Raw genomic sequence first — 25,914 nt, forward strand, 5'->3', positions numbered from 1 at the left:
GTATCAGCCACGGATTATTTGGAATATTTGTTCTAGCAAGTTTTCAGGGTCTCATGCAGCAGTCTCTTATTAACATGATGAAAAGCATAAAAATGTACATTTTGGTAGTATAATGTTCATTTACAACTGCTGTCATGTGGATTCTCTATGCTGTTTAGACTGCAACAACGCTTTGGCACGCAAAGGATTATGGGATATCTCAATAGGGCGAATTTGCTGAAAGTCCTGAATCCACTTAACAAACAGAATTTTCAGTTTTCAAATTGCCTTTTTTTTACAAATGAAAAAAAAAACATATTTACAAACAGATTTATTTGTAAAACCCACCACGTTTCAGTAAATTGTGTGTGTTATACCAACCAACTAACCACTCATGTCTATCAGGAAACTAATTTACCCATAATGCACTGTGGCATGTGTGTCTAAATGCTAAACCTTCAAAATTAGTGCATTACTTTAAAACTAAAACATATAGCTGGTATTTTCACTTTATAAAACGACAGACGTAATTCTCCCTCTCCCTCTTTCTCTTTGGTCACCGGGTTTCTTTTGCTGAAAGAAGGCTGATCTAAGACAGAAGCGCTGGCTCTCTGATGTGTCAGTAGTTGCTAGCATGCTGAAGTCAATACTGAAAGTTATCAGTTTAGCTTTTATCTGTAATTTCCACTAAATTTTTTAGGGGTTTATCAGTTTAGTGTTATAAAAGATAACTTTTAACTTAACGGATTAACTGTTATCAAAGCTAACTTTTTGGTTAGATGTGTACACACGCTTCTTGCCAGCGTTATAATAGTGTGCCTGAAAATATTAGGCTGCAGTTGGGCCGTTACGCTGTTTCTGAGAGTGTGTAACGGGAAAAATTAAATGGTCATTTCTCTACACTGATTGTGGACACGCTGGTTCTGATTTAGAAGCAAAATGGCAGAGAAGACCACTGGGTGCCCTCTACCCACACTGGAGGACCTTCACGGCTCTTACTGTCTCAGGAAAGCCAACACCATCTTAAAGGACTCATCCCACCCTGGACACTCTCTGTTTGAGCTGCTGCCATCAGGCAGACGGTACAGAGCCATTAAAATAAGTGCAAATAGATTGAAAAACAGTTTCTATTCAACTGCTGTTAGAGCTTTGAATGCCACTGGAACCAAACAGCCAGGTCACATGACACACTGGAAATGAGTGCAATATTTATGTGCAATATCCACTGCTACTGAAATATCCACAGTTTTGTACATACTTTTCTCTTTTTTATATATGTAATCGCTTTCTTGCTACTACGTTTTAATTATTTTTTTCTTTCTTTTTTGTATTTTGCCCTCTGGACATACCTTTTTCATTCTGTTAAATTTTATGTTTATTTTCTTTGCTTCCCCAGACATTTTAAGTCTGTGCGTGGTTTGCTCAGGTTTGCACTGAAAGGCTTGCACCGTACCTTTTGTTGTACTTGTTACGATGACAATAAAGAATCGATATCTACTAGATAATTAGGAAATTTAACAATCAATCACTCAATCAATCAATCAACAATTTTATTAATCTCACAAGGGGTCATTTCATTTGAGTAGTCAAGCTCCCCAATTTAAATGAACCATTTAGCTAAGATTGTACATTAGTGTTAGACCTTGATATGTCAGAAGAACTCCACATACACATATCCATACATATATACATGAAATAAAAAAAGACTCATCTGGTATTTTTCCCAGGTAAACATATCCACACATTATGTGCTTACTTACTTGGGGTAACTAAGTGAGACTGAAGCGAGTGCCTGCCCAACAATACCAAATGAAGAAGTTGAATAGTAGCATAAAACACTATTCCAACCTTATTATGTTAGAATGCAGCAAACTTGTTTGTTTTCAGCTGCCCCCATTTCATTCAACATCACCACGATGAAGCCAGTACAGCTCGTATTGGGATTTGGCACAGGTATTAGGCCAGATGTCCTTCCTGACACAACCCCAGTCTTACCTGGAGAAACACACTGTTGGGAAAGTGTAGGAACACGGACCCACAACAGGGGGCGCAAATGAACGGACATGGAGGAAGTCAAATAACAACACTTTACTGTTGTGAATAAACACAACAAACACAACAGATTACAACAATAGACAAGAAGTCAATTCACAAAATGTGTCACGTGGGCAGGCTCGAAGATAAGAGACGTCTGTCCAAAGCAGAACCGGAACCACACGATTTCCTCCGCCACCGAACCCCGGGAATACTGGAGCCGCCAAGTCCCGAATCCCAGGTGGCCACTGCCTCCACGTGTCGGATCTGGTACTGCTGGCGAGGAACAAAAACAGTTAAATGTGGGTGCGTTTGCACCCAGCAACCCGTATGGCGGGAAAAACCACCTCCACCTCTCGTCGGAAGAATGTCTGCTATTTTAACGCACAAAAGTAACAAAGTGTTAATGTCAAAAAGACAACACAGTCGGCTGAGTACTGTACCTCCTAGGTAGAGCGATATCTCGGCAAAGAGGTGGAGATGTCGTCTTGCTGATATACCACTGCTGATCAGATGATTGGTGACAGCTGTCGTAGGCGAGAAGTGACAGCTGTCACCCCGGCTGCTCCTGTGAGGCAGCCAGCGCCCTCTGGTGCTGGAGCCCGCACTCCAGACAGGGCGCCCTCTGGTGGTGGTGGGCCAGCAGTACCTCCTCTTCAGCGGCCCACACAACAGGATCCCCCCCTCAACGGGCGCCTCCTGGCGCCCGACCAGGCTTGTCCGGGTGGCGGCGGTAGAAATCGGCCAGGAGGGCCGGGTCCAGGATGAAGCTCCTCTTCACCCAGGAGCGTTCTTCGGGTCTGTACCCCTCCCAGTCCACCAAATACTGGAAGCCCCGGCCCATCCTACGGACATCCAAGAGCCGGCGCACAGTCCAAGCGGCTCGCCATCGATGATCCGGGCAGGAGGCGGCGCCGGACCCGGAGCACAGAGGGGTGAGGTGTGATGCGGCTTTATCCGGGACACATGGAAAACAGGATGGATCCGCAGTGAGGCCGGAAGCTGAAGCCTCACTGCGGCTGGACTGATGACCTTAAGGATTCTGAAGGGACCGATGTAACGGTCCTGTAGTTTAGGGGAGTCCACTTTCAGGGGAATGTCCTTTGTGGACAACCACACCTCCTGCCCAGGCCGATACGCCAGGGGCCGGGGTCCGCGACGGTCTGCATGGGCTTTTGCCCTCGTCCGGGCCTTCAGCAAAGCAGAACGGGCGGCGCGCCACACCCGACGGCACTTCCGCAGGTGGGCCTGGACCGAGGGCACACGACCTCTCCCTCAACCACCGGAAACAACAGGGGCTGATACCCCAGAACACCTCAAAAGGGGAGAGGCCGGTGGCTGAAGACACCTGGCTGTTATGGGCATACTCAATCCAGGCCAAATGGGTACTCCAGGCCGCCGGGGTGCGCGGCCGTCACGCACCGCAGGGCCTGTTCCACCTCCTGATTGACCCGTTCTGCTTGCCCGTTGGTCTGAGGATGATACCCGGACGAGAGACTCACCGTGGCCCCCAGTTCCCGGCAGAAGCTCCTCCAGACTTGCGAGGAGAACTGGGGACCGCGGTCGGAGACGATGTCTGTTGGAATCCCATGCAGCCGGACGACGTGGTGGACCAGGAGGTCCGCTGTCTCCTGGGCAGTCGGGAGCTTCAGGAGGGCCACGAAGTGGCCCGCCTTGGAGAATCGGTCCACTATCGTGAGGATGGTGGTGTTGCCCTGGGACAGCGGGAGGTCCGTGACAAAATCCAGGCCGATGTGGGACCAGGGGCGATGAGGCACAGGCAGCGGCTGGAGCAGTCCCGATGCCCTGCGGTGGTCAGCCTTGCCCCTGGCGCAGGTGGTGCAGGCCTGGATATAATCCCGGACGTCGGCCTCCAGGGACGCCCACCAGAAGCGCTGCCGGACAACTGCCACGGTCCTACGCACCCCTGGATGACAGGAGAACTTGGAGCCATGATAGAAGTCCAGGACTGCAGCCCTGGCCTCTGGTGGGACGTAAAGTTTGTCTTCGGCTCAGTTCCGGGATCCGGGCTCCGTGCCAGGGCCTCCCGGACGGTTTTCTCTACGTCCCAGGTGAGGGTGGCCACGATAGCGGACTCCGGGATGATAGGTTCCGGTTGGATCCGACAACTCCGTTTTGACTTCGTCTTCATGCACCCGGGACAAGGCATCCGATCTCTGGTTTTTGGTCCCGGGGCGGTAGGTGATCCGGAAGTCAAAACGGCCGAAGAACAGTGAACAGCGGGCTTGCCTGGGGTTCAGCCGCTTGGCGGTCCTGATATACTCCAGGTTCCGGTGGTCAATGAAAACCGTGAATGGCACGGACGTTCCCTCCAACAGATGTCTCCACTCTTCAAGAGCCTCTTTCACTGCAAGGAGTTCTCGATTGCCGACGTCATAGTTCCGTTCAGCCGGGGTCAACCTGCGTGAAAAGTAGGCACACGGGTGAAGTACCTTATCGGTCTCTCCACTCTGGGACAGCACGGCTCCTATCCCTGTGTCAGAGGCGTCACTTCAACCATGAACTGGCGGCTAGGGTCGGGCTGCACCAAAACTGGCGCAGTAGAGAACCGTCGTTTCAACTCCTTGAACGCGGCTTCGCACCGATCCGACCAGGTGAAGGGGACTTTTGGAGAGGTCAGGGCTGTCAGGGGGCTAACTACCTGACTGTAGCCCTTAATGAACCTCCTATAGAAATTAGCGAAGCCGAGGAACTGTTGCAGCTTCCTACGGCTTGTTGGTTGGGGCCAATCTCTCACCGCACGCAACCTTGGCGGATCAGGGGCGACGGAGTTAGAGGAGATGATAAACCCCAGGAAGGACAAAGACGTGCGGTGAAACTCGCACTTCTCGCCCTTCACAAACAGTCAGTTCTCTAACAACCGCTGCAGGACCTGACGTACATGCTGGACATGGGTCTCAGGATCCGGAGAAAAGATGAGAATATCGTCCAGATATACGAAGACGAATCGGTGCAGGAAGTCCCGCAAGACGTCGTAACCAAGGCTTGGAACATCGCGGGGGCGTTGGTGAGGCCGAACGGCCATGACCAGGTACTCAAAGTGACCTAATGGGTGTTAAATGCCGTCTTCCATTTGTCTCCCTTCCGGATCCGAACAGGTGATACGCATTTCTAAGATCCAGCTTAGTAAAGATTTTGGCTCCATGCAGGGGGGGTGAACACGGAATCTAACAATGGCAATGGGTATCGGTTGCGAACCGTAATCCATCAGCCCCCTGTAATCAATACATGGACGAAGTCCGCCATCTTTCTTGCCCACAAAAAGAAACCTGCCCCCATCGGGGAGGTGGAGTTCCGGATCAGCCCGGCAGCTAATGAGTCCGGATGTAGGTCTCCATTGATTCGCGCTCAGGTCGTGAGAGGTTGTACAGCTGCTGGACGGGAACTCAGCGCCTGGAACCAAATCAATGGCACAATCGTACGGACGGTGCGGGGGAAGGGTGAGTGCCAGATCCTTACTGAAGACGTCAGCAAGATCGTGGTACTCAACCGGCACTGCCGTCAGATTGGGAGGGACTTTGACCTCCTCCTTAGCCTGTGAACCGGGAGGAACCGAGGATCCTAAACACCCCCGATGGCAGGTTTCGCTCCACTGAACCACCACCCCAGACGGCCAATCAATCCGGGGATTGTGCTTCAACATCCATGGGATGCCCAAAATCACGCGGGAGGTAGAAGGAGTTACAAAAAACTCAATCTCCTCCCGGTGGTTTCCAGACACCACCAGAGTTACTGGTTGTGTCTTGTGTGTGAGTAAAGGGAGGAGGGTGCCATCTAGTGCCCGCACCTGCAACGGCGAAGGAAGCGCCACCAGAGGGAGCCCTACCTCCCTTGCCATCTGCTGTCTAGCAGATTCCCTTCTGACCCCGTGTCCACCAGTGCTCGGGCTTGAAGGGTTAATCCCCGCTCAGGATTGTGACTGGGAGTCGTGTGGCAATTTGTGTGTGTCTCACTTGAATGTTTTGACCCCCCCTTAGCCCAGTCTCTAAGGGCGAGTGTTGTCGTTTTGGCCGTTTGGGGCAGTTTCTCTGTGTGTGCTCAGTTGAGCTGCAGAGAAAACACTCTCCACGGATCAGCCTCCCCATTTTGGCCCTGTGCGTTTCCCTAACAACGTCAGCAGGGGGAGCTGTTGCCCCACAAAGCGCTGCGGCTGTGGAGCGTGGGGAGGGCGGCCCCTTTTCGAACCCGGAAGGGAGAGGGGCGGCGCGTATCCGGTCACGTCCTTCGCCTCGCTCCCGACGGCGTTCCTCCAACCGATTGTCTAACCGTATAACGAGATCGATAAGCCCATCTAAATCCCGCGGTTCCTCCTTAGCTACCAGCTGCTCCTTCAGAACCAACGACAGTCCGTTTATGAAGGCGGCGCGGAGCGCAACGTTATTCCAGCCGGACCTCGCAGCCGCGATGCGGAGTTGACTGCATAAGCGGCTGCGCTCTCGCGTCCCTGTCTCATTGACAGCAGCACGGTTGAAGCGGTCTCCTCCTCTGTTAGGGTGATCAAACACTGTTCTGAACTCCCCCACAAACCCAGTGTATGCTGATAACAACCGTGAGTTCTGTTCCCAGAGCGCCGTAGCCCAGGCGCGTGCTTTACCCGAAGCAGAGCAATCACATAAGCTATTTTACTAGCATCTGACGCGTACATGACGGGACGTTGTGCGAAGACGAGCGAACACTGCATAAGAAAATCCGCGCACGTCTCCACACAACCTCCGTACGGCTCAGGAGGGCTTATGTATGCTTCAGGGATGGTGGGAGGGGTTGTTGAACCACCACTGGAACGTTTATATCCAGCACAGGGTCGGCAGGAGGAGGAGCTGCAGCAGCGCCCTGAGCGCTCGCCGCCATCTGTGCAGAGAGAGCCTCCACCCTGCGGTCAGGAGGATGTTTTGCTCAGTCATTTGATCCAACCGAGCCGTAAAGCGGTGAGAATGTGCTGCAGCTCACCAATCACGTCTCCTGCAGACGCCTGCGCTCCCTGCTCTCCCATTGGTCGTTCAACAGCCGGGTGACGCCCCTCGGAGTCCATGACGCTGGCCGAGATATCCTGTTGGGAAAGTGTAGGAACACGGACCCACAACAGGGGGCGCAATGAACGGACAATGGAGGAAAGTCAAATAACAACACTTTACTGTTGTGAATAAGCACAACAAACACAACAGATTACAACAATAGACAAAGAAGTCAATTCACAAAATGTGTCACATGGGCAGGCTCGAAGATAAGAGACGTCTGTCCAAAGCAGAACCGGAACCACACGATTTCCTCCGCCACCGAACCCCGGGAATACTGGAGCCGCCAAGTCCCGAACTCCCAGGTGGCCACTGCCTCCGCGTTGTCAGATCTGGTACTGCTGGCGAGGAACAAAAACAGTTAAATGTGGGTGCGTTTGCACCCAGCAACCCGTATGGCGGGAAAACCACCTCCACCTCTCCGTCGGAAGAACGCTGCTATTTAAAGCAACAAAGTAACAAAGTGTTAATGTCAAAAAGACAACACAGTCGGCTGAGTACTGTACCTTCTAGGTAGAGCGATATCTCGGCAAAGAGGTGGAGATGTCGTCTTGCTGATATACCACTGCTGATCAGATGATGGTGACAGCTGTCGTAGGCGAGAAAGTGACAGCTGTCACCCCGGCTGCTCCTGTGAGGCGGCAGCGCCCTCTGGTGCCTGGAGCCCGCACTCCAGACAGGGCGCCCTCTGGTGGTGGTGGGCCAGCAGTACCTCCTCTTCAGCGGCCCACACAACACACACACAACGCCTGGTCTTCATAAGAGGTTCTTCATCCAAGTACAAACTAGGACCTACTCTATTAGCTTCTGAGATCTGACAAAATCAGGCTCACACAAAGTGGAGCGGCTGTGTCTTGTACTGTGAGGCACCCAAGAGACTACAGTGGTAAACTTCATTTATTAATTGTAACTTAAATTCACTTGAGAGTTGACATTTTAAATGAAACTTAATATGGTACAAGCCTCACGTATAGTTGTAATCATATATTTGGCATCAACTAAATTCAATCAAGTTCACCTTGAAATGTACAAAGTACTCCATATTAAGAAATAAAATTCTCAATGTCAAAGTGAATGCAAGTTAAATTTCCTCTTATATATTTTGTCTTTAAAAGGCTGAAACAGTCACTATCTCCAACTGGAAAAAATAAAATAGCAATACTCAACCAAAACAACATTCAAGAAGACTAATAACCTGATCATGAAATGCAGGTACAGTGGGTGTTACAGCATATTGCTATTAAGTAACTATATAAACAATCCCACAAGTTTCATGTTCATCCATGAAACTGCCTTTCCTTTGTGCCCGATCTTCTAGTGTTGTGATGATATGCTGCTTAATGTGGGCCATGACTTACCCGGACCCAAGGGTTAAAATATGACGTATATGAGGCAATAATCCTACATCCGGGGAAAGCCCTCAATGTCCCCATCAGAAAACACGGCACTTAATCTGAGTTTTTGGACAAATTACACACCAAACAAGTGCAAATGCAAAGATGATGTGGTGGAAAGTGGATGTGTTGCGGTTTGTTATGACCTGGAGCTCAAACATGTTGAGGATGTTGTACAGGAGAGACCACAGCTACTCTGGCTAGTTGTGCAGGCTAACACGTACCAGCACCACCTCTCCCATTTGCCTCGTTTTCTCCACTGGGAGCTGAAAAAAACGCACTTCTCCCAACTGCTTCTGCAATTGGAGCCAAAAACAAAACAGTACACCATTTTCTGTGTGAAGTGATGCTGTGTTGTGCAAGGGCAAGCTGTCCCTTGAAGTGGTCAAATCCCGAGATATCACGCAGGGGTTCAAATGAGACTGTGCTGCCCTATTAATCCTATTAGCTCAACCAATAATTTGCGTCACTTTTTTTTTACAAAATTGGAGAAACTTTTTACCCCTGTACAGACTGAAATTGACCTTTGTCACAATTTTTGCTGTTTGTACCCCATTACTCTATAACATTCAGTCACAGAGAGTCCAAGCTATACCTCTTTGGAATCTTTAGACAAATAATGTGGTATATACTGTATTTCAATACGATTGGAGCATTTTTCAATATTCATTTTGAAGAATGACTGCAGTGGATGAAATACTGTAAATTCATGATATCCAGTTTTATTTCAAACATCTTTGGCTACATCTGTGCCAAATTTGGTGCTTTTATAACAAAAAGCACATTTTTTTGCTATGCCACCCCATTATTTGTCTGACCATGTTGATACGCCACCCTCCATGTCCTTTGTAGCAGACTTCATTTGGTTGATTAGTTTTTGACCCAGCTAACAAAATAAAGTTCCCAAACCTTACAAGGAACATTGTCCAAATGTTAGAATGTTAGCTGTAAAGTTCGCTTTAAGGAAAGTTTCTTTTTGGTTCCCAGAATGTTTGACAAATGGACAGCGGAGTCTCATTTGAGGGCGGGTGCTAAAGGGTTAAAATATGACGCAATTTTATACAAGCCAGGGCCAGGATCAGCCCTTGTATGTCCCCTCAGAGACACGGCACTTTCTCGAAAGTGAAAATGCAAAGAAAAAAATGACGATGCAGTGGAAAGCGGACATGTGTTGCGATTTGGTTTAAGACCCAGTGTCGCTGATTGAACGGTCCCCCTAAAATCGGTCCGCCCTGCCTTCGCTGCGCATTGCATCATTTCTGTGTGTCAGCCGTGGTTCACCGATTATCACCTCGTCTCCTCCAGTCATCATCATCTCAGCGACAGATATCTCGAAGCTTTTGTATGACAATCATTTCCACATAAATTCGCATTATTTCATCATAAAAGACGGAGGGAAGCGATCAGAGTGCCGCGGCGAAATCGAGCTGCTGCTGATGCATCATTTCAGAGCACCAGTAGCAAGGTCATGATTATCACCTCATTTCTGCTTAAAACGGCCTCGTTTCTGCTTAAAACCTGACTTCAGAATGATTTAGAGGTTTTACTTTGTCATTTGATGGTTAATAATCCCATTAATCCATTTGATCGCTTTGGGTGAAGAGAGTCAGTCTCAGACGAGCTGCTGTGGTCCAAATGATGCATGTGCAGTGAAGGCAGGCAGACCAATTTTTAGGGGGGGACACTTTGGTCTGCGACACGGAGCTCAAATATGTCGAGGTAGCTGTGCAGGTGAGAGAACGCAATGACTCTGTCAAAGTGTTTATGTTGTGGCTGGGGTGTTTGGCTGGCCTTTGTTTTTGTTTTCTGTTTCTCCCACCAGGTGGTATGCGTTCAGGACTGAGTGGCTGACGTGGGCTGAGTTGAGGAACTCACCCTGATCACCTGTGGCTTGTTATCCACGTGCAGTTCATCAGGACTCACAGCTGTGGTGTATCTGTCTGATCAGGGCATGTTGCATTTAAACCTGGAATACACAGTGTGTGAGTCATTCACGTCATCAAGGGAGCCATCAGAAAGGTGTCCATCCCATCATAGAGGGACAGCTGTCCTGCCATTAGGTGTGCTAACTACAGTACAATAGTTGCTAATTAGAGCTATTGTTTAGTCACTAGCCTATAGCAGTCTGCCTCTCAGTAGGAGGGGTCTGGTTAGGTTTAAAACTCCAGCTTTTGTGGCTTCTGTTTTATCTTCTCTACAAGAGTCAGACAGAAGTCAGACTTCCAGAGCAAGAATTTTAGCTGAGGAAGCTTCTGCGATCTGAAGCGAAACGTCCTTGCGTCAAGCAACCCAGTCCAGTCGAAGATTCAAGCTTCTCTACTTCAGATAAAAGATGTTTTACTAATAATGGGAACCTATTATCATTATCATCATTATATATAAAAAAAAATTGATTGATTGATTGATTGATTTGAGGAGCTAAGTTTTAGACACAATATCCCCCGTAAACACTTTTTAAAATATTTACAGCTCAGCTTTATTGGGACTAATCAGGGGCAATCTGCAGAGCTCCTCTATTGGAGAAAATTTTAACCAAAACCCGCTTAGAAAAGGTATAATTTCAGAATTTTATAATTTATTGAATGCATCCTTCCCAGAATCCTCTGCTTCTAAACTTAATGCATGGAAAGCTGATTTAACGGAGGAAGTAACAATGGACCAATTTAGTAGTGCACGTAAAGCAGCCCAAATCCGGACGGGGAAATACACGACTCTGTTATGTGTCGACGCGGGTAGAGGAGCGGACCTGCGTCAGACGGAACCCCAGCGCTACAAACAACCAGAAAAGCGGTTCCAAAAACAATATATTTATTTCGCCCACTGGTGCATAAAAAGTGTAAAACAGAAATAGCGTCCTTCTGGTGGAGTGAAGGCTGACACGCTCTCCAGCGCCCAAAAGGATCGAAGCCCGGCGCTCCTGGACCCACTACCACCGCCAAACACCCCCCAGGTGGACACGATCAAAACCGACACTCTGCGAAGCATAGAAGAGGTGAGGTAAGTTAGCAGTTACAAACTAATATCCTTCAAAAGACACACACTATCAGCAACACATACAGGTCTGTATTTTAAGCTTTATGCAAATAAGCAGCTTCTCACAAACAGGTGGAGGACCACTTGTCCGCATGCCACAGCAGTGAGAAGCGAGCTGCACAATCCTCATCACAATTCAAGTATACTGCGTAACAAAATACCAAGTTACTATCACCAATTAGTCAAACACTTAATCACCTTTAATGTGTGCTGACAGCATGTGTCCCTCACCCTTCCTTGTTTCATGGGCTCGATGTGTCAAACCCAGGCTGCGGGTCCTCAGTTCTCACAAACGAACATCACAAGGTCGAGTTACCGGCAGTTCTGCTTGAATCACACATGACTTAAATGCAGAACGCCATCCAATTATCTGCTTCAGCTGAAAGTCTTTAAGGTGCATGTGAGCACCATTCACAGGTGCTACACAGGATGTGATGAGGGTGAAGGATTCTCAGCCAGCACCTTCTCCACAGACAAATCAGTTCTCATGCCACCTGGAGAGCAAAGAAAAGAAAAGAACACCAAAATATCCAGCCACACCCCCCAACCACAACGTACCCCCCTTTAACGGGAAGCCTCCCGGCGAGCCAGATACAAAACCAGGCCCGAGAACAGCACCTCCCTCCGGGGTCCTCGTCAGGAAGCAGACAGCACCACGCTCCCAAGGTCCACCACAGACAGCAGGACAGGGCACCGCAGCTGGAAGGCCGGCTGGCATCAACAAAAGCCCCCAAAACATTCCCCAGTACAATCCAACACACAGGAAAAAACACAAAACCCACCCAAAACCTCCCCAGGGGACAGTCCCATCAAACCCCGGGAAGAAAAAAAAAAACCCCCAAACACAAAAACCCAACACAGCCCACAAACACAATACAAACATAAATGCATAAAAGAAAAATAACAAACAACCCCCCCCAGAACGACCTGCAGAGCCCAACCCCCCCCCCCCCCCCCCCAGAAGGCCTTCACCGCCAGTTCCAGGAGGAACAGCCAGACCAGAATCCCACAAAGGTCCCCAGGTATACAGGGAGCAAACGGCGCCCCCACAGAGGACCGTACCCTCAACCCCAGGAGGTACCCTCCCCCAACCCGGAAACCCCCAGACCCGGCCACACTTGGCTAGTTGGCCCCAAGCCAATTCCCCCAGAGGACCGTCCCATCAACCCTGGAGGTGGAACCCGGAAGGAAACAGAACAAAATCAAAATTCAACCCCAGGAGGACTACCAAAAACAACCCCCGGGGGGATATAAAACCGACCGTAATACCCTGTTACCCTGCCCGGCACCCCGAAAAGACCCCAGGTCCCTCCCAGAGCCCCTCGGCGGCTCAATTTTGGCGAACGGCTCAAAACATTAAGCCGGGGAAGGGAACAGGAAAACTAACCCAGCCCCAACCCCAAGGCGCAGAGGAAAACCGGAAATACGTCCGGTGCCCCAACTCGACCATATCCCCGCCTCTCGGGAGGGGTGGAAACTACCGAAATGTGAACGGCAACAGATTCGGCCCACCCCTCCGACTGAGGTATGTTCCCGCTGCACCACCCCCGGCAACACCAATGACGAACGGTACAAAGGCTCACCGAGGCTGGAGTGGAACCGGGCCCTAACAAACCAAGAAAAATGCCCCTAACACCCCCCCCCCCCTAGGTGCAGAGGTCTTCTGAGAACGCTCAGCGTGACCAACCTGCACCACCCCACAACCCACAAGACAAACGGTCTTGGGGCAAGTGAGGTTGGGGTTAGGGATGTAGGGAAATAAAAAACAACAAAATAAAACGACCCAACAACCCAAACAGAAAATACCTAAAAACACATAAAAAATGAACGATTAAGTGAGCCCAGACGGGCTTCTATCCGCCTAACAATTCACTCCACCAGACACGCCTCTGACTCCCCAAACAAATTATAACCCCTATTTAAAGAAAACAAAACATTAACCCGTACTAGATTTTTTTTATTTTTTATGTGTGTTATTTTGCCTGTCCCAGAACACCTGGAGATACGTCACCATTATTTTCTTGACGTTTAATGTCGGGGCAATTACAGTAATCTCTGCTCGTCCGAGCTGCATGGCTCGTCAACAGGAGGAGCCAGAGGTCCGTCGGAGGAGCCTCAGTGGGGCGAAGAAGAGGCGGCCCAGATCTGTGTCGGGGAAAGCCCCGAGACGAAAAACCCGCTCTGATGGGCGTCCTCTCTCGCATCCACGCTCCTTCATCCGATCATCTAGACGAATCACCAACGATATTAGCTCATCTAAATCGTTTGGCTCGTCATGGACTGCCAGCTCGTCTTTTAATGACTCATTTAACCCATCTACAAACACACCTCGTAAAGCTGCGGCATTCCAACCTGACTGAGCAGAAAAAATCCGAAAGTCCACGGAATACTCCGCCGCACTCCGCCTCCCCTGCCTGAGATTCAGCAACCGTTGAGCAACGGTATTCGTTTTCACCGGATGGACAAAAACCAGTCGGAACTCCCGGGAGAAAGCCTTAAAGGATCCTAACAATGGCGAGTTGTTACTCCACAACGCTGTGACCCAAGCTAAGGCGTCACCTCGGAGCAAATTTGTCACATATGACACACGACTCCCATCAGAAGAGAAGGAAGCCGGTCGCTGAGCAAAAACCAGAGAACATTGCATCAAAAACGAAGCACAGGCTTCGACGTCTCCCGCATAAGGCTCCGGATGACAAATAATCGGTTCGGACGCCAAATCTCTGGGTGACGGAGTTATCTGCACCGGTATCGATGATGCCGCAGCTGGAGCAGCAGGAAGCGGAACGGCTTGCGCTGCGAGCTCCGTAACACGGGCGTCTCTTTGTTTAATTTGGTTTGCGAGATGCTGTAATTGCTCCCATATTTTCTCCAAGTGTTCTTAAACTTTTTCGGCAAAAGGAACCGCCTCTGCCGCTGGGTCCATTATGGAATGGCCGGGAATACTGTATGTGACGACGCGGGGTAGAGGAGCGGACCTGCGTTTCAGACGGAACCCAGCGCTACAAACAACCAGAAAAGCGGTTCCAAAAACAATATATTTATTTCACCCACTGGTGCATAAAAAGTGTAAAAACAGAAATAGCGTCCTTCTGGTGGAGTGAAGGCTGACACGCTCTCCAGCGCCCAAAAGGATTGAAGCCCGGCGCTCCTGGACCCACTACCACCGCCAAACACCCCCCAGGTGGACACGACAAACCGACTCTCTGCGAAGCATAGAAGAGGTGAGGTAAGTTAGCAGTTACAACTAATATCCTTCAAAAGACACACACTATCAGCCACACATACAGGTCTGTATTTTAAGCTTTATGCAAATAAGCAGCTTCTCACAACAGGTGGAGGACCACTTGTCCGCATGCCACAGCAGTGAGAAGCGAGCTGCACAATCCTCATCACAATTCAAGTATACTGCGTAACAAAATACCAAGTTACTATCAACAATTAGTCAAACACTTAATCACCTTTAATGTGTGCTGACAGCATGTGTCCCTCACCCTTCCTTGCTTCACGGGCTTGATGTGTCAAACCCAGGCGCGGTCCTCAGCGTCTCACAAACGAACATCACAAGGTCGAGTTCCCAGCAGTTCTGCTTGAATCACACATGACTTAAATGCAGAACGCCATTCAATTATCTGCTTCAGCTGAAAGTCTTTAAGGTTGCATGTGAGCACCATTCACAGGTGCTACACATGATGTTGATGAGGGTGAAGGATTCTTCAGCCAGCACCTTCTCCACAGACAAATCAGTTCTCATGCCACCTGGAGAGCAAAGAAAAGAAAAGAACACCCAAATATCCAGCCACACCCCCAACACACAGACTCAGAGAGTATACATCACCCCACAAAAACTTAGCAACTTAAACAGTAAAATCCTGATTTGTGTAATAGATGCTGAGAAGATAAGGGTACACTCTTTCACTGCTTGTGGGCTGTGTCCGAGAATAAATGAGTTTTGAGAGAGGTCAGAGTGGTAGTGCAAGAGGTCTTGTCGATCAGATTTGAGCTAGAACCAAAGTTTTTTTTTTTGCTTGGTTTATACCCAACAGGACCAAATAAATCACCACAAACTAATCTTTATAAAATTGTTTACTACAAGCTAAAAGAGTGATTGCCTTAACGTGGAAAGGGATGGGTAAACCAAGTATCACACAGTGGTTTAAAGAACTATCTTTATCTTTGGAAAGAATTACATACACTCTTAAAGGTAAACAAGAGCTATTTGGAAAAGTGTTGGGAAACTATATATAGTATATGAAAAACAAGTAAAACAAAAGGTTCCTTCATCTATTGAAGGAACCTTGAAATTTTACTTGGGATGAACTTTTAACCATGTTTTTGCCTTGGTTTGCTTCTGCTGTAGTTATGTTATTTATGTTGCTTGTGTTATAGTTGTGTTGCAACTTTATTTCTGTATAAAAGTTGAAACTCAATAAATATATTGTTAAAAAAAATCAAATAATAAATTTTGCTTATTGTTCAGTGACATCTTCCTGTACATGCTATAACTTTTTAATGTGTACTTAAAATATAGTGGTGCTGGTAATTCTGACTATGACTGTGGTTATCTGATGAAACCACAAATTACTCACCTTTTGTAATTTTTCAGAAAACTCAAACAGAGATGGTATGGCCTCAGAGCGGAGCCGGACAGTCTGCCCAGTTCTGTCAAAGTAGGAATCTTCAAAATGATCAGAACAGAGGACAGCTCGGTTTGATGGTGTGAAGTTTTTGCGTCTCAGAGCTGTAACCCAAGCTTTTCTTCTCTCTTTGTCCTTTGGAAATCTGCAGAAACAGAAATGGTAACGTCCAAACAATGGAAATACTGCTGCAAGAATTTAACAGCTAATGATCATGTTTATTTCAGTAATTGTACTCTATCCACTCAGTCAGTGGGTCTATCTTTCTTTAAGTGTTAACTTTTCATGATTTTCGTTCACAATCTTCTGTGATGAGCGACAGAGCCACACTTTTAATGTGCTTAACCTCACACCCACTAACAAACCCCATGCAGTTAATTCAGTCAGTTCACATGATCATCATCTTGTTGGACAGAAGGTTCTCTTGGTGTCCTCAACTACAGCCCCTTATTTTGAACATTCCTCCTCAAGGATACAGACCCACAAAGATGAGCAAAATGATAACCAGAAATTAAGTGTGATATGAGCACTGTCCTTCAACAGTTTTCAGATATTACTGAAGAAAAATGTGGCAAATTGTTTTCATTTTTTTCTTTTTGAACAGAGTTAGTTTCAATAAAGCTGAACGTGTTTTTCATTTGTACACCACAGGTAAGTCTGCAGGATTCCACAGTGTATGTGCACGCTCGTTTGTGCACAGAAAGGGGAGGGGAAAGCCCTCAGATAAATTAAAATCTTCTTCATATCTGATCATTTGTTATTTCTCTACAATATCTGGTGAGACTGATGAGGTAATTAGGACTTTAATATTGGACCACTGCTTACTGATGAGCTGCCTGACTGCTCCTGAATGACCCACACATTATACAATGGCATATGGTTCTTCTGATTTGGTCCAACTACAGGCTACTACCTCAGATTTCATTCACCAAAGTCTACTTATGAACATGATCTCTGTTTTCAGAAATCACTCTGTGCACTTCTGAATTTGAATAAGAAATCCACAAGTCAACTGCAACTTTGATCTGTGTTATTTCATCATTAGATGTCATGACACGCGGGTAACAAGTTGAGTCACTTTTACTTGATCAAGTTTGGGGAAAAAAAAAATCAGTTCTTTTAAATTATCCAGTCAGATTGAATGGATCCTGATCCCAAGTAGCAAATATATTCCAAACATATCATTCGTTAATCTCACCATGCAAGTGTTCAATGAGGACCACAATGGAAGTATGTTGATGCTTTATTGTGTTATCTTTGGCAATTTTATATATTTGTTGTGTGTTTGAGTATTTTTCGGGGGGTGGGGATGTTACCGTCCAATAGGCCACTAACCCTATGTCATGGCATGACATTCGTCACAGTCGTCGTCCGTTTATTACGATATCTGAAAAACTGACCGATAACTTTTTTCTAATTTGGCAAGAGTGTAATATGGGTCACTGATTTGGTTCCATCTAAAAATCATATTCGTAGATTCGTTCATTTGGAAATGGCAGTCATTTTTATGCAGAGAACAGCCATTTTAAGCACTTAAAGACAATTTTCTCAAAAACTATCTGATAACTTTTTTTCTAGTTTGTCAAGGGCGTAACACAGGTCGTTGACATATTTCACATCAAAAAATTATAGTCATAGATTCATTCGTTTGGAAATGCAGCCATTTTATGCCGAAAACAGCTAATTTGGGTATTTGGACCCAAATTTCTCAAAAACTGTCCGATAACATTTCTTTTTGTTTAACAAGGGCACAATATTGATCATTGACATTGTTCCTGTCCAAAAAATATTTACGTAGATTTGTTCATTTGGAAATGGCGGCCATTTTTAAGCCCAAAATGGCCATTCTGCCTTGGGCTTTAATTGAACTGGTAACCTACAGGGCCCTTGGCACTCTAGTTTGTTTTTGTTTGTTTTGGTTTTTTGCATACATGTATTTTACTGCCAAATAAATTTAAATCTAATGTATTTAGACGGGGCAAATTTGTGCTTATGTTTAGTATACCGATAGCAACAGCCAATTTGCACCCTGGGGGCAAGTGAATCCAGCTTCTCTTCTACTCACCAAAATTATGACAGCAGCAATAATGGTCAAAAGACTACATGGAACCTATGTTCCAAAATTCTAAAATTGGACCTAAAATTATGCAAATTATTGTTTGGATTAATAGGGTTCTAAAAAGGAATAGTTTGCACCATCTGTCATGCTTAGTTATCATGTTACAGGGTAACATATGCCACATGTCATAGGATCCAATGGATGTTGACCTTGTTTGACCTTTACTTTGGAGACAAAGCATTCAACACAGTCAAAACTATTCCATTTATTGATCCTTTTATTTCAACCAATAATCATCATTTTTTGCTGAAATTAGAGCAACTTTAACTTTTGACCCCCGTACAATCTGAAATTGACCTTTGTCACCATTTTTGCTGTTTTTACCCTATAACCCCAGACCTTCCATCATAGATAGTCCAAACTATACCTTTTTGGAATTGTTATGATCAGACAAATGATGTAATATAGTTTTCAACATGATTGGAGCTTTTTTAAAGTTTGACCTTTGTGTAATTCTTCATTGACCCCCACCTGGCTCCAGCTACCACCCTGTGATGGCTATCATACATTTTTGTGTAGGCCATGATACACTGAGGCTGGATTCTAAGTGTCGGTTTTTTTTCCCCTTAAGTGGTACAGATTAGGTCAAAATTCATGACTGTCTCATGGATTAAAAACCATAGCCCAGTAACAGAAGTATTGTTCAAATTTCAAAACATTTTATGCATTTATCTATTGCAATGCTAACCCTAAACTATTAAGAGGATGTAATTTGAAAGGTTGCTAGGCACCTGAGGTATCTACAGATAGAAACCAAAAGCACACAGTTCCCAACAAAAATTGGGGTCAGTTCCAGGAATATAAAATCTTCCAAGTTTGATGCATAGTGCTCTGAACATGTACACTGCAGCATGCTCTTCTGCACAGTTGCAGAGCATTTTGTTCCTTCTCATACGTTCATGCTCACCTGTACAGCAATCATATATTTTTCTGCCTTTTCAAACTGCAATGAAATGACCACTTGTAGTACTTGAGGTTGGATATTCAGCCTGATGTCAAAAGCTCAAATATCTCATTAGCATAACTGACAGCATGTCATCTACAAAACTACTGTTGATTTTATTTATCTGCAAACTGCCACCTCTGACAAATAAAAGAGGAGGGTGGAGGTTGGAAGATAAAAATCAAATGTGGTTTATTTTATTGACTGCATTAAATTTTGTGTTGGCGAGGGAAGAGGAGCAAATTTTGTCAGGGATCCAGATTATACCTTAGAACTTTTCCTTTCACCTCATTTGTCATACAACTTTTTTGAACATTGCAAGAAGTTAAATCTCATCCTCACTTTATGACATCATAAACAGCCAAAATTCTGACTGCCCCCTTTTGACTCTGGTCACCTGTGTCTAAATGTTTGCTGTAAAGCTCAAAAAAGTGTGTACCCAACTATAATTCAATTTTGCAAGTTGGTCCTTGGGGTCAAAGAAGAGTTGAAATGTTATTATTCTTGTTTTATGATCCACTGCAGTTGTAACCTTGACTTGATCTAGTTTAGTTTATCTTATGACCTCAAGCAGCTCTTCTAAAAGGCTTCCCGGGGTTAGAAACATTTATTCCGTGAATATTTTCCTCGGAGTTTCCTGTCTGTCCGCGCGCACGAACACGTCGCCTGCCCACAGCCTGAAGATTATCACTGAACGTTGTTTCACAAAGCTGTTCCAAATAACTTACACGTGGAACGACTTCCCACAGTCCTTTGTCTGTATATTGGTGCAGTTTGTCGCTGCACAGCGAGGCATTTTACGGATTTTCCGACACTTAAAGGTGTTAGGTGTAGCAAGATGGCGACCGCGCTATTATTATTTGTTGTTGTTGTTCTTCTTCTTTTTCTTCTTCTTCCTCTGTCAGATTTATTGCCAGTTGGAAAGCGTACTAGTGTATTTTCGCCACCTGCTGAACCGGAGTGCTAAAAATCTCCAACACACTGACGACCAAGAGATTGCTTGTGTGTCTTGAGCCAATATCATTTTGACTAAGCCAGCACCACATGATACTCTGGTTTAACACATATAAGACAGTGTACCCTGAACAAAGTCATGTGGTTCCTTTTAAATGCACCACCCAGAAGGCATAGGCATGTTGAATTATGCGTTAACCAACTTAAATTGAGCTCCAAATTATTTTTCTGCCTTTTTCAAACCAACATGTAATCAGCAGCTTATTTGGAATGAGATCCAGTAACACATCTCTTCAGATGCTGTCTGTAAAGTGCCATGATGATAAATCTTATTTTTGTAATACCAGTATCCTGTTATGGAACAGCACCTACTCATATGAAGAATCTCAGGTACAAACCAAAATTCAAGTCTGGTTAAACTATTTTATACACTGGTTATAGCTCCCACAGTCTTCTCATTTTTCTCAGTATTAACTTAATTATTATTATTATTTTTTACATTTTTAAATTGCATTTTTATATTTTTAGCGTCTTTTAATTTTTTTTTTGACTCATGTTATTGTTCATGTTAGTTTGTCACTGTTTATTTGATCTTGCATCCCCATTTTTCAAGGAACTCACAACAGAAATAAGTACTTGCACATTATTGTGTTTGTCCTTGTATTATGATGCTGTTGCATCGATGTCAGCTGATATCAGAACATCAGAGAGAAGGAGCATGAAGAAATCAAGAAGAATCAAGGGCCGAAGGAACAACTGGAACAGATGTGGAACGTAGAGTCCAAAGAGGTCCCAGGGGGAATAGGAGCACTAGGAGCTGTAACCACCACCCCAAACTGGAAGAGTGGCTCCGGCAGATTCCAGGCACAACAACAGTATGGAAGCATCTGGTGATCCTAATTCAAATGTAAAGCAAATTTGAAATCAGAGGGCTCTTTTCAGAAGAGTTCAGACTCCAAGTGAAGCAGATAACAGAATATTTACAGAGGAATCTTTGAAATGGTGCAAATTATTGGTTGTGCAAATAGGATTAATAAATGGAATAGTTTTGACTGTGTTGAATGTTTGGTCTCCAAAGTAAAGGTCAAACAAGACCATCGTCCATTGGATTCTATGACATGTGTGTTGTGATAGTGACGTGAGACGGACCCACAACAGGGGGCGTTAATGAACGGACAATGGATAAGCCAAAAGTAACAATTTAATGTTGTGAATCGCACAACAACGTACAGACAATAACAATATGGTGGACTGTCAATCATACACCAGGTGACGTGTGGGCAGGTTCGACGATAGAAGACGCCGGAGAGAGAAGAGCCGGATCCCCACACAGCTTCCACCACCAACGGAGCTGAAGAACACCGGAGCCGCCAAGCCCTGCGCCCCAGGTGGCCGCTGTCTTCAGCAGTCAGACCCGGTACTGCTGGCAGAGAACAGAGACAGTCCAGATGAGTGTGAGTTCGCACACTCAGTAATCCCACAGTCTGTATTAAGTAAAGGAGGGAGAACCTCCACCTCCAATCACACACACTCGTGCAGCTCCTGGTCAACCACTTATCTGAGTTGGGGTGTGAGGCGAAGCCGTCGCTGTCACACCAAACGCCAATCCTCCAGATAAGGAAACACTCCAGGAAAACGGCTGCAAAAGAAGTTCAGGTTAAACACACACACACAGTGTCAGACAGCAGAGAAATTACCTGAATGGTAGTTGATTTCTCGGTGGGGAGGTGGAGTTGCAGTCCGGCCTTTATGGTGGTGGTGATGAGAAGTGAATGAGTGACAGCTGGTATGGATGATGAGTGACATCTGTCACTCCTGGTTGCTCCAACGCCCTCTCGTGCTTGAAGCCCGCACTTCAAGCAGGGCGCCATCTTGTGGTGGTGGGCCAGCAGTACCTCCTCTTCAGCGGCCCACACAACAATGTGACCTATGTTACTCTGTAACATGATAACTAAGCATGACACATGGTGCAAACTAGTCTTTTTAAAAACCCTATTAACTCAACCAATAATTTACATCACTTTTTTCACCAAAATTATAGCAACTTTAACTTTTGACCCATGAAAATTCAGTAAGGTATATCTTCTATTATACATACCAATTCTAAGGTAGAACTCTACTAGTGTATATTTTTTCAATTTTTTTTTTTTATATAGCGCCAAATCACAACAAACAGTTGCCCCAAGGAGCTTTATATTGTAAGGCAAGGCCATACAATAATTATGTAAAACCCCAACGGTCAAAACGACCCCCTGTGAGCAAGCACTTGGCTACAGTGGGAAGGAAAAACTCCCTTTTAACAGGGAGAAACCTCCAGTAGAACCAGGCTCAGGGAGGGGCAGTCTTCTGCTGGGACTGGTTGGGGCTGAGGGAGAGAACCAGGAAAAAGACATGCTGTGGAGGGGAGCAGAGATCGATCACTAATGATTAATGCAGAGTGGTGCATACAGAGCAAAAGAGAAAGAAACAGTGCATCATGGGAACCCCCCAGCAGTCTAAGTCTATAGCAGCATAACTAAGGGATGGTTCAGGGTCACTGATCCAGCCCTAACTATAAGCTTTAGCAAAAAGGAAAGTTTTAAGCCTAATCTTAAAAGTAGAGAGGGTGTCTGTCTCCCTGATCTGAATTGGGAGCTGGTTCCACAGGAGAGGAGCCTGAAAGCTGAAGGCTCTGCCTCCCATTCTACTCTTACAAACCCTAGGAACTACAAGTAAGCCTGCAGTCTGAGAGCGAAGCGCTCTATTGGGGTGATATGGTACTACGAGGTCCCTAAGATAAGATGGGACCTGATTATTCAAAACCTTATAAGTAAGAAGAAGAATTTTAAATTCTATTCTAGAATTAACAGGAAGCCAATGAAGAGAGGCCAATATGGGTGAGATATGCTCTCTCCTTCTAGTCCCCGTTAGTACTCTAGCTGCAGCATTTTGAATTAAATGAAGGCTTTTTAGGGAACTTTTAGGACAACCTGATAATAATGAATTACAATAGTCCAGCCTAGAGGAAATAAATGCATGAATTAGTTTTTCAGCATCACTCTGAGACAAGACCTTTCTGATTTTAGAGATATTGCGTAAATGCAAAAAAGCAGTCCTACATATTTGTTTAATATGCACTTTGAATGACATATCCTGATCAAAAATGACTCCAGATTTCTCACAGTATTACTAGAGGTCAGGGTAATGCCATCCAGAGTAAGGATCTGGTTAGACACCATGTTTCTAAGATTTGTGGGGCCAAGTACAATAACTTCAGTTTTATCTGAGTTTAAAAGCAGGAAATTAGAGGTCATCCATGTCTTTATGTCTGTAAGACAATCCTGCAGTTTAGCTAATTGGTGTGTGTCCTCTGGCTTCATGGATAGATAAGCTGGGTATCATCTGCGTAACAATGAAAATTTAAGCAATACCGTCTAATAATACTGCCTAAGGGAAGCATGTATAGTGAATAAAATTGGTCCTAGCACAGAACCTTGTGGAACTCCATAATTAACTTTAGTCTGTGAAGAAGATTCCCCATTTACATGAACAAATTGTAATCTATTAGACAATATGATTCAAACCACCGCAGCGCAGTGCCTTTAATACCTATGGCATGCTCTAATCTCTGTAATAAAATTTTATGGTCAACAGTATCAAAAGCAGCACTGAGGTCTAACAGGACAAGCACAGAGATGAGTCCACTGTCTGAGGCCATAAGAAGATCATTTGTAACCTTCACTAATGCTGTTTCTGTACTATGATGAATTCTAAAACCTGACTGAAACTCTTCAAATAGACCATTCCTCTGCAGATGATCAGTTAGCTGTTTTACAACTACCCTTTCAAGAATTTTTGAGAGAAAAGGAAGGTTGGAGATTGGTCTATAATTAGCTAAGATAGCTGGGTCAAGTGATGGCTTTTTAAGTAATGGTTTTAATTACTGCCACCTTAAAAGCCTGTGGTACATAGCCAACTAACAAAGATAGATGATCATATTTAAGATCGAAGCATTAAATAATGGTAGGGCTTCCTTGAGCAGCCTGGTAGGAATGGGGTCTAATAGACATGTTGATGGTTTGGATGAAGTAACTAATGAAAATAACTCAGACAGGACAATCTGAGAGAAAGAGTCTAACCAAATACCGGCATCACTGAAAGCAGCCAAAGATAACGATACGTCTTTGGGATGGTTATAAGTAATTTTTTCTCTAATAGTTAAAATTTTGTTAGCAAAGAAAGTCATGAAGTCATTACTAGTTAAAGTTAATGGAATACTCAGCTCAATAGAGCTCTGACTCTTTGTCAGCCTGGCTACAGTGCTGAAAAGAAACCTGGGGTTGTTCTTATTTTCTTCAATTAGTGATGAGTAGAAAGATGTCCTAGCTTTACGGAGGGCTTTTTTATAGAGCAACAGACTCTTTTTCCAGGCTAAGTGAAGATCTTCTAAATTAGTGAGACGCCATTTCCTCTCCAACTTACAGGTTATCTGCTTTAAGCTACGAGTTTGTGAGTTATACCACGGAGTCAGGCACTTCTGATTTAAAGCTCTCTTTTTCATAGGAGCTACAGCATCCAAAGTTGTCTTCAATGAGGATGTAAAACTATTGACGAGATACTCTATCTCACTTACAGAGTTTAGGTAGCTACTCTGCACTGTGTTGGTATATGGCATTAGAGAACATAAAGAAGGAATCATATCTTAAACCTAGTTACAGCGCTTTCTGAAAGACTTCTAGTGTAATGAAACTTATTCCCCACTGCTGGGTAGTCCATCAGAGTAATGTAAATGTTATTAAGAAATGATCAGACAGAGGGAGTTTTCAGGGAATACTGTTAAGTCTTTAATTTCCATACCATAAGTCAGAACAAGATCTAAGCTATGTGTTGTGTGGGCCGCTGAGAGGAGGTACTGCTGGCCCACCACCACCAGAGGGCGCCCTGCCTGGAGTGCGGGCTCCAGGCACAGAGGGCGCTGCCGCATCATGGGAGTAGCCTGGGTGACAGCTGTCACCCATCACCAGGACACAGCTGTTCTACTCAGCACCGAGGTATATCAGGAGGACGGCGTCTCCACCTCAGTGCCGAGATATCGCCTAAGACCAAGGTAGTATTCTCTGCAGTTATACATTGCATCATCAGCTAAGACTGTTTAAAACCTTTTTCAGGACTGGTGACTACTGAAAACCTCATTCTTTGGATAAGTACTCACCTTCCTGCTATACTTTGCCAAGAGGTGGAGGCGGCTTCTCCCCTCTCCGTTACTGGGTGCGTTCATCCACTCCTGTGTGTTCTTGCTCTCTCCTGCCAGCAGTACCGGATCCGACGAGCGGAGGCAGTGGCCACCTGGGAATTCGGGACTTGGCGGTTCCAGTATTTCCAGGGTTCGGTGGCAGAGGAGATCTGGGTGGTTCCGGTTCGACTGAGACAGACGTCTCCTACCTTCGAGCCTGCCCACACGACACCAGCGGATTCGACCCCAAATTGTGTTTGTTGTATTACTCGTGCTTGTTTCAGTAGTAAATCTTGTTATTTACTCTCTCCATTGTCCGTTCATTGCGCCCCCTGTTGTGGGTCCGTGTTCCTACACTTTCACAACAATATGATTAAAGTGGTGGGTGGACTCATTTACATTTTGAGCAAAGCCAATAGAGTCTAATAATAGATTAAATGCAGTGTTGAGGCTGTCATTCTCAGCATCTGTGTGGATGTTAAATCGCCCACTATAATTATCTTATCTGAGCTAAGCACTAAGTCAGACAAAAGGTCTGAAAATTCACAGAGAAACTCACAGTAACGACCAGGTGGA

At 45.5% G+C, this 25,914-nt stretch overlaps 1 protein-coding gene across 2 annotated transcripts in view; it reads right to left on the minus strand.

Annotated features, from left to right (window-relative positions):
- cab39l1 (calcium binding protein 39, like 1) overlaps positions 1-20,034 on the minus strand; it is a 115,857-nt gene extending 95,823 nt beyond the window's left edge. The window contains exons 1-2 of one of the 2 annotated variants that reach the window (XM_034181332.1): positions 19,901-20,034; positions 16,063-16,255 (exon numbers count right to left, since the gene is read on the minus strand). In XM_034181332.1, the coding sequence (XP_034037223.1) occupies positions 16,063-16,255; positions 19,901-19,968 (261 nt within the window). In that variant the 5' untranslated portion in view covers positions 19,969-20,034. The remainder of the gene's footprint in view (positions 1-16,062; positions 16,256-19,900) is intronic. The other variant, XM_034181333.1, reaches the window with a different exon arrangement.
- Positions 20,035-25,914: the final 5,880 nt, after the last annotated feature.

This window comes from Thalassophryne amazonica, chromosome 11 (genome assembly GCF_902500255.1).
Source record: "Thalassophryne amazonica chromosome 11, fThaAma1.1, whole genome shotgun sequence".
Classification (NCBI taxonomy): Eukaryota; Metazoa; Chordata; class Actinopteri; order Batrachoidiformes; family Batrachoididae; genus Thalassophryne; species Thalassophryne amazonica.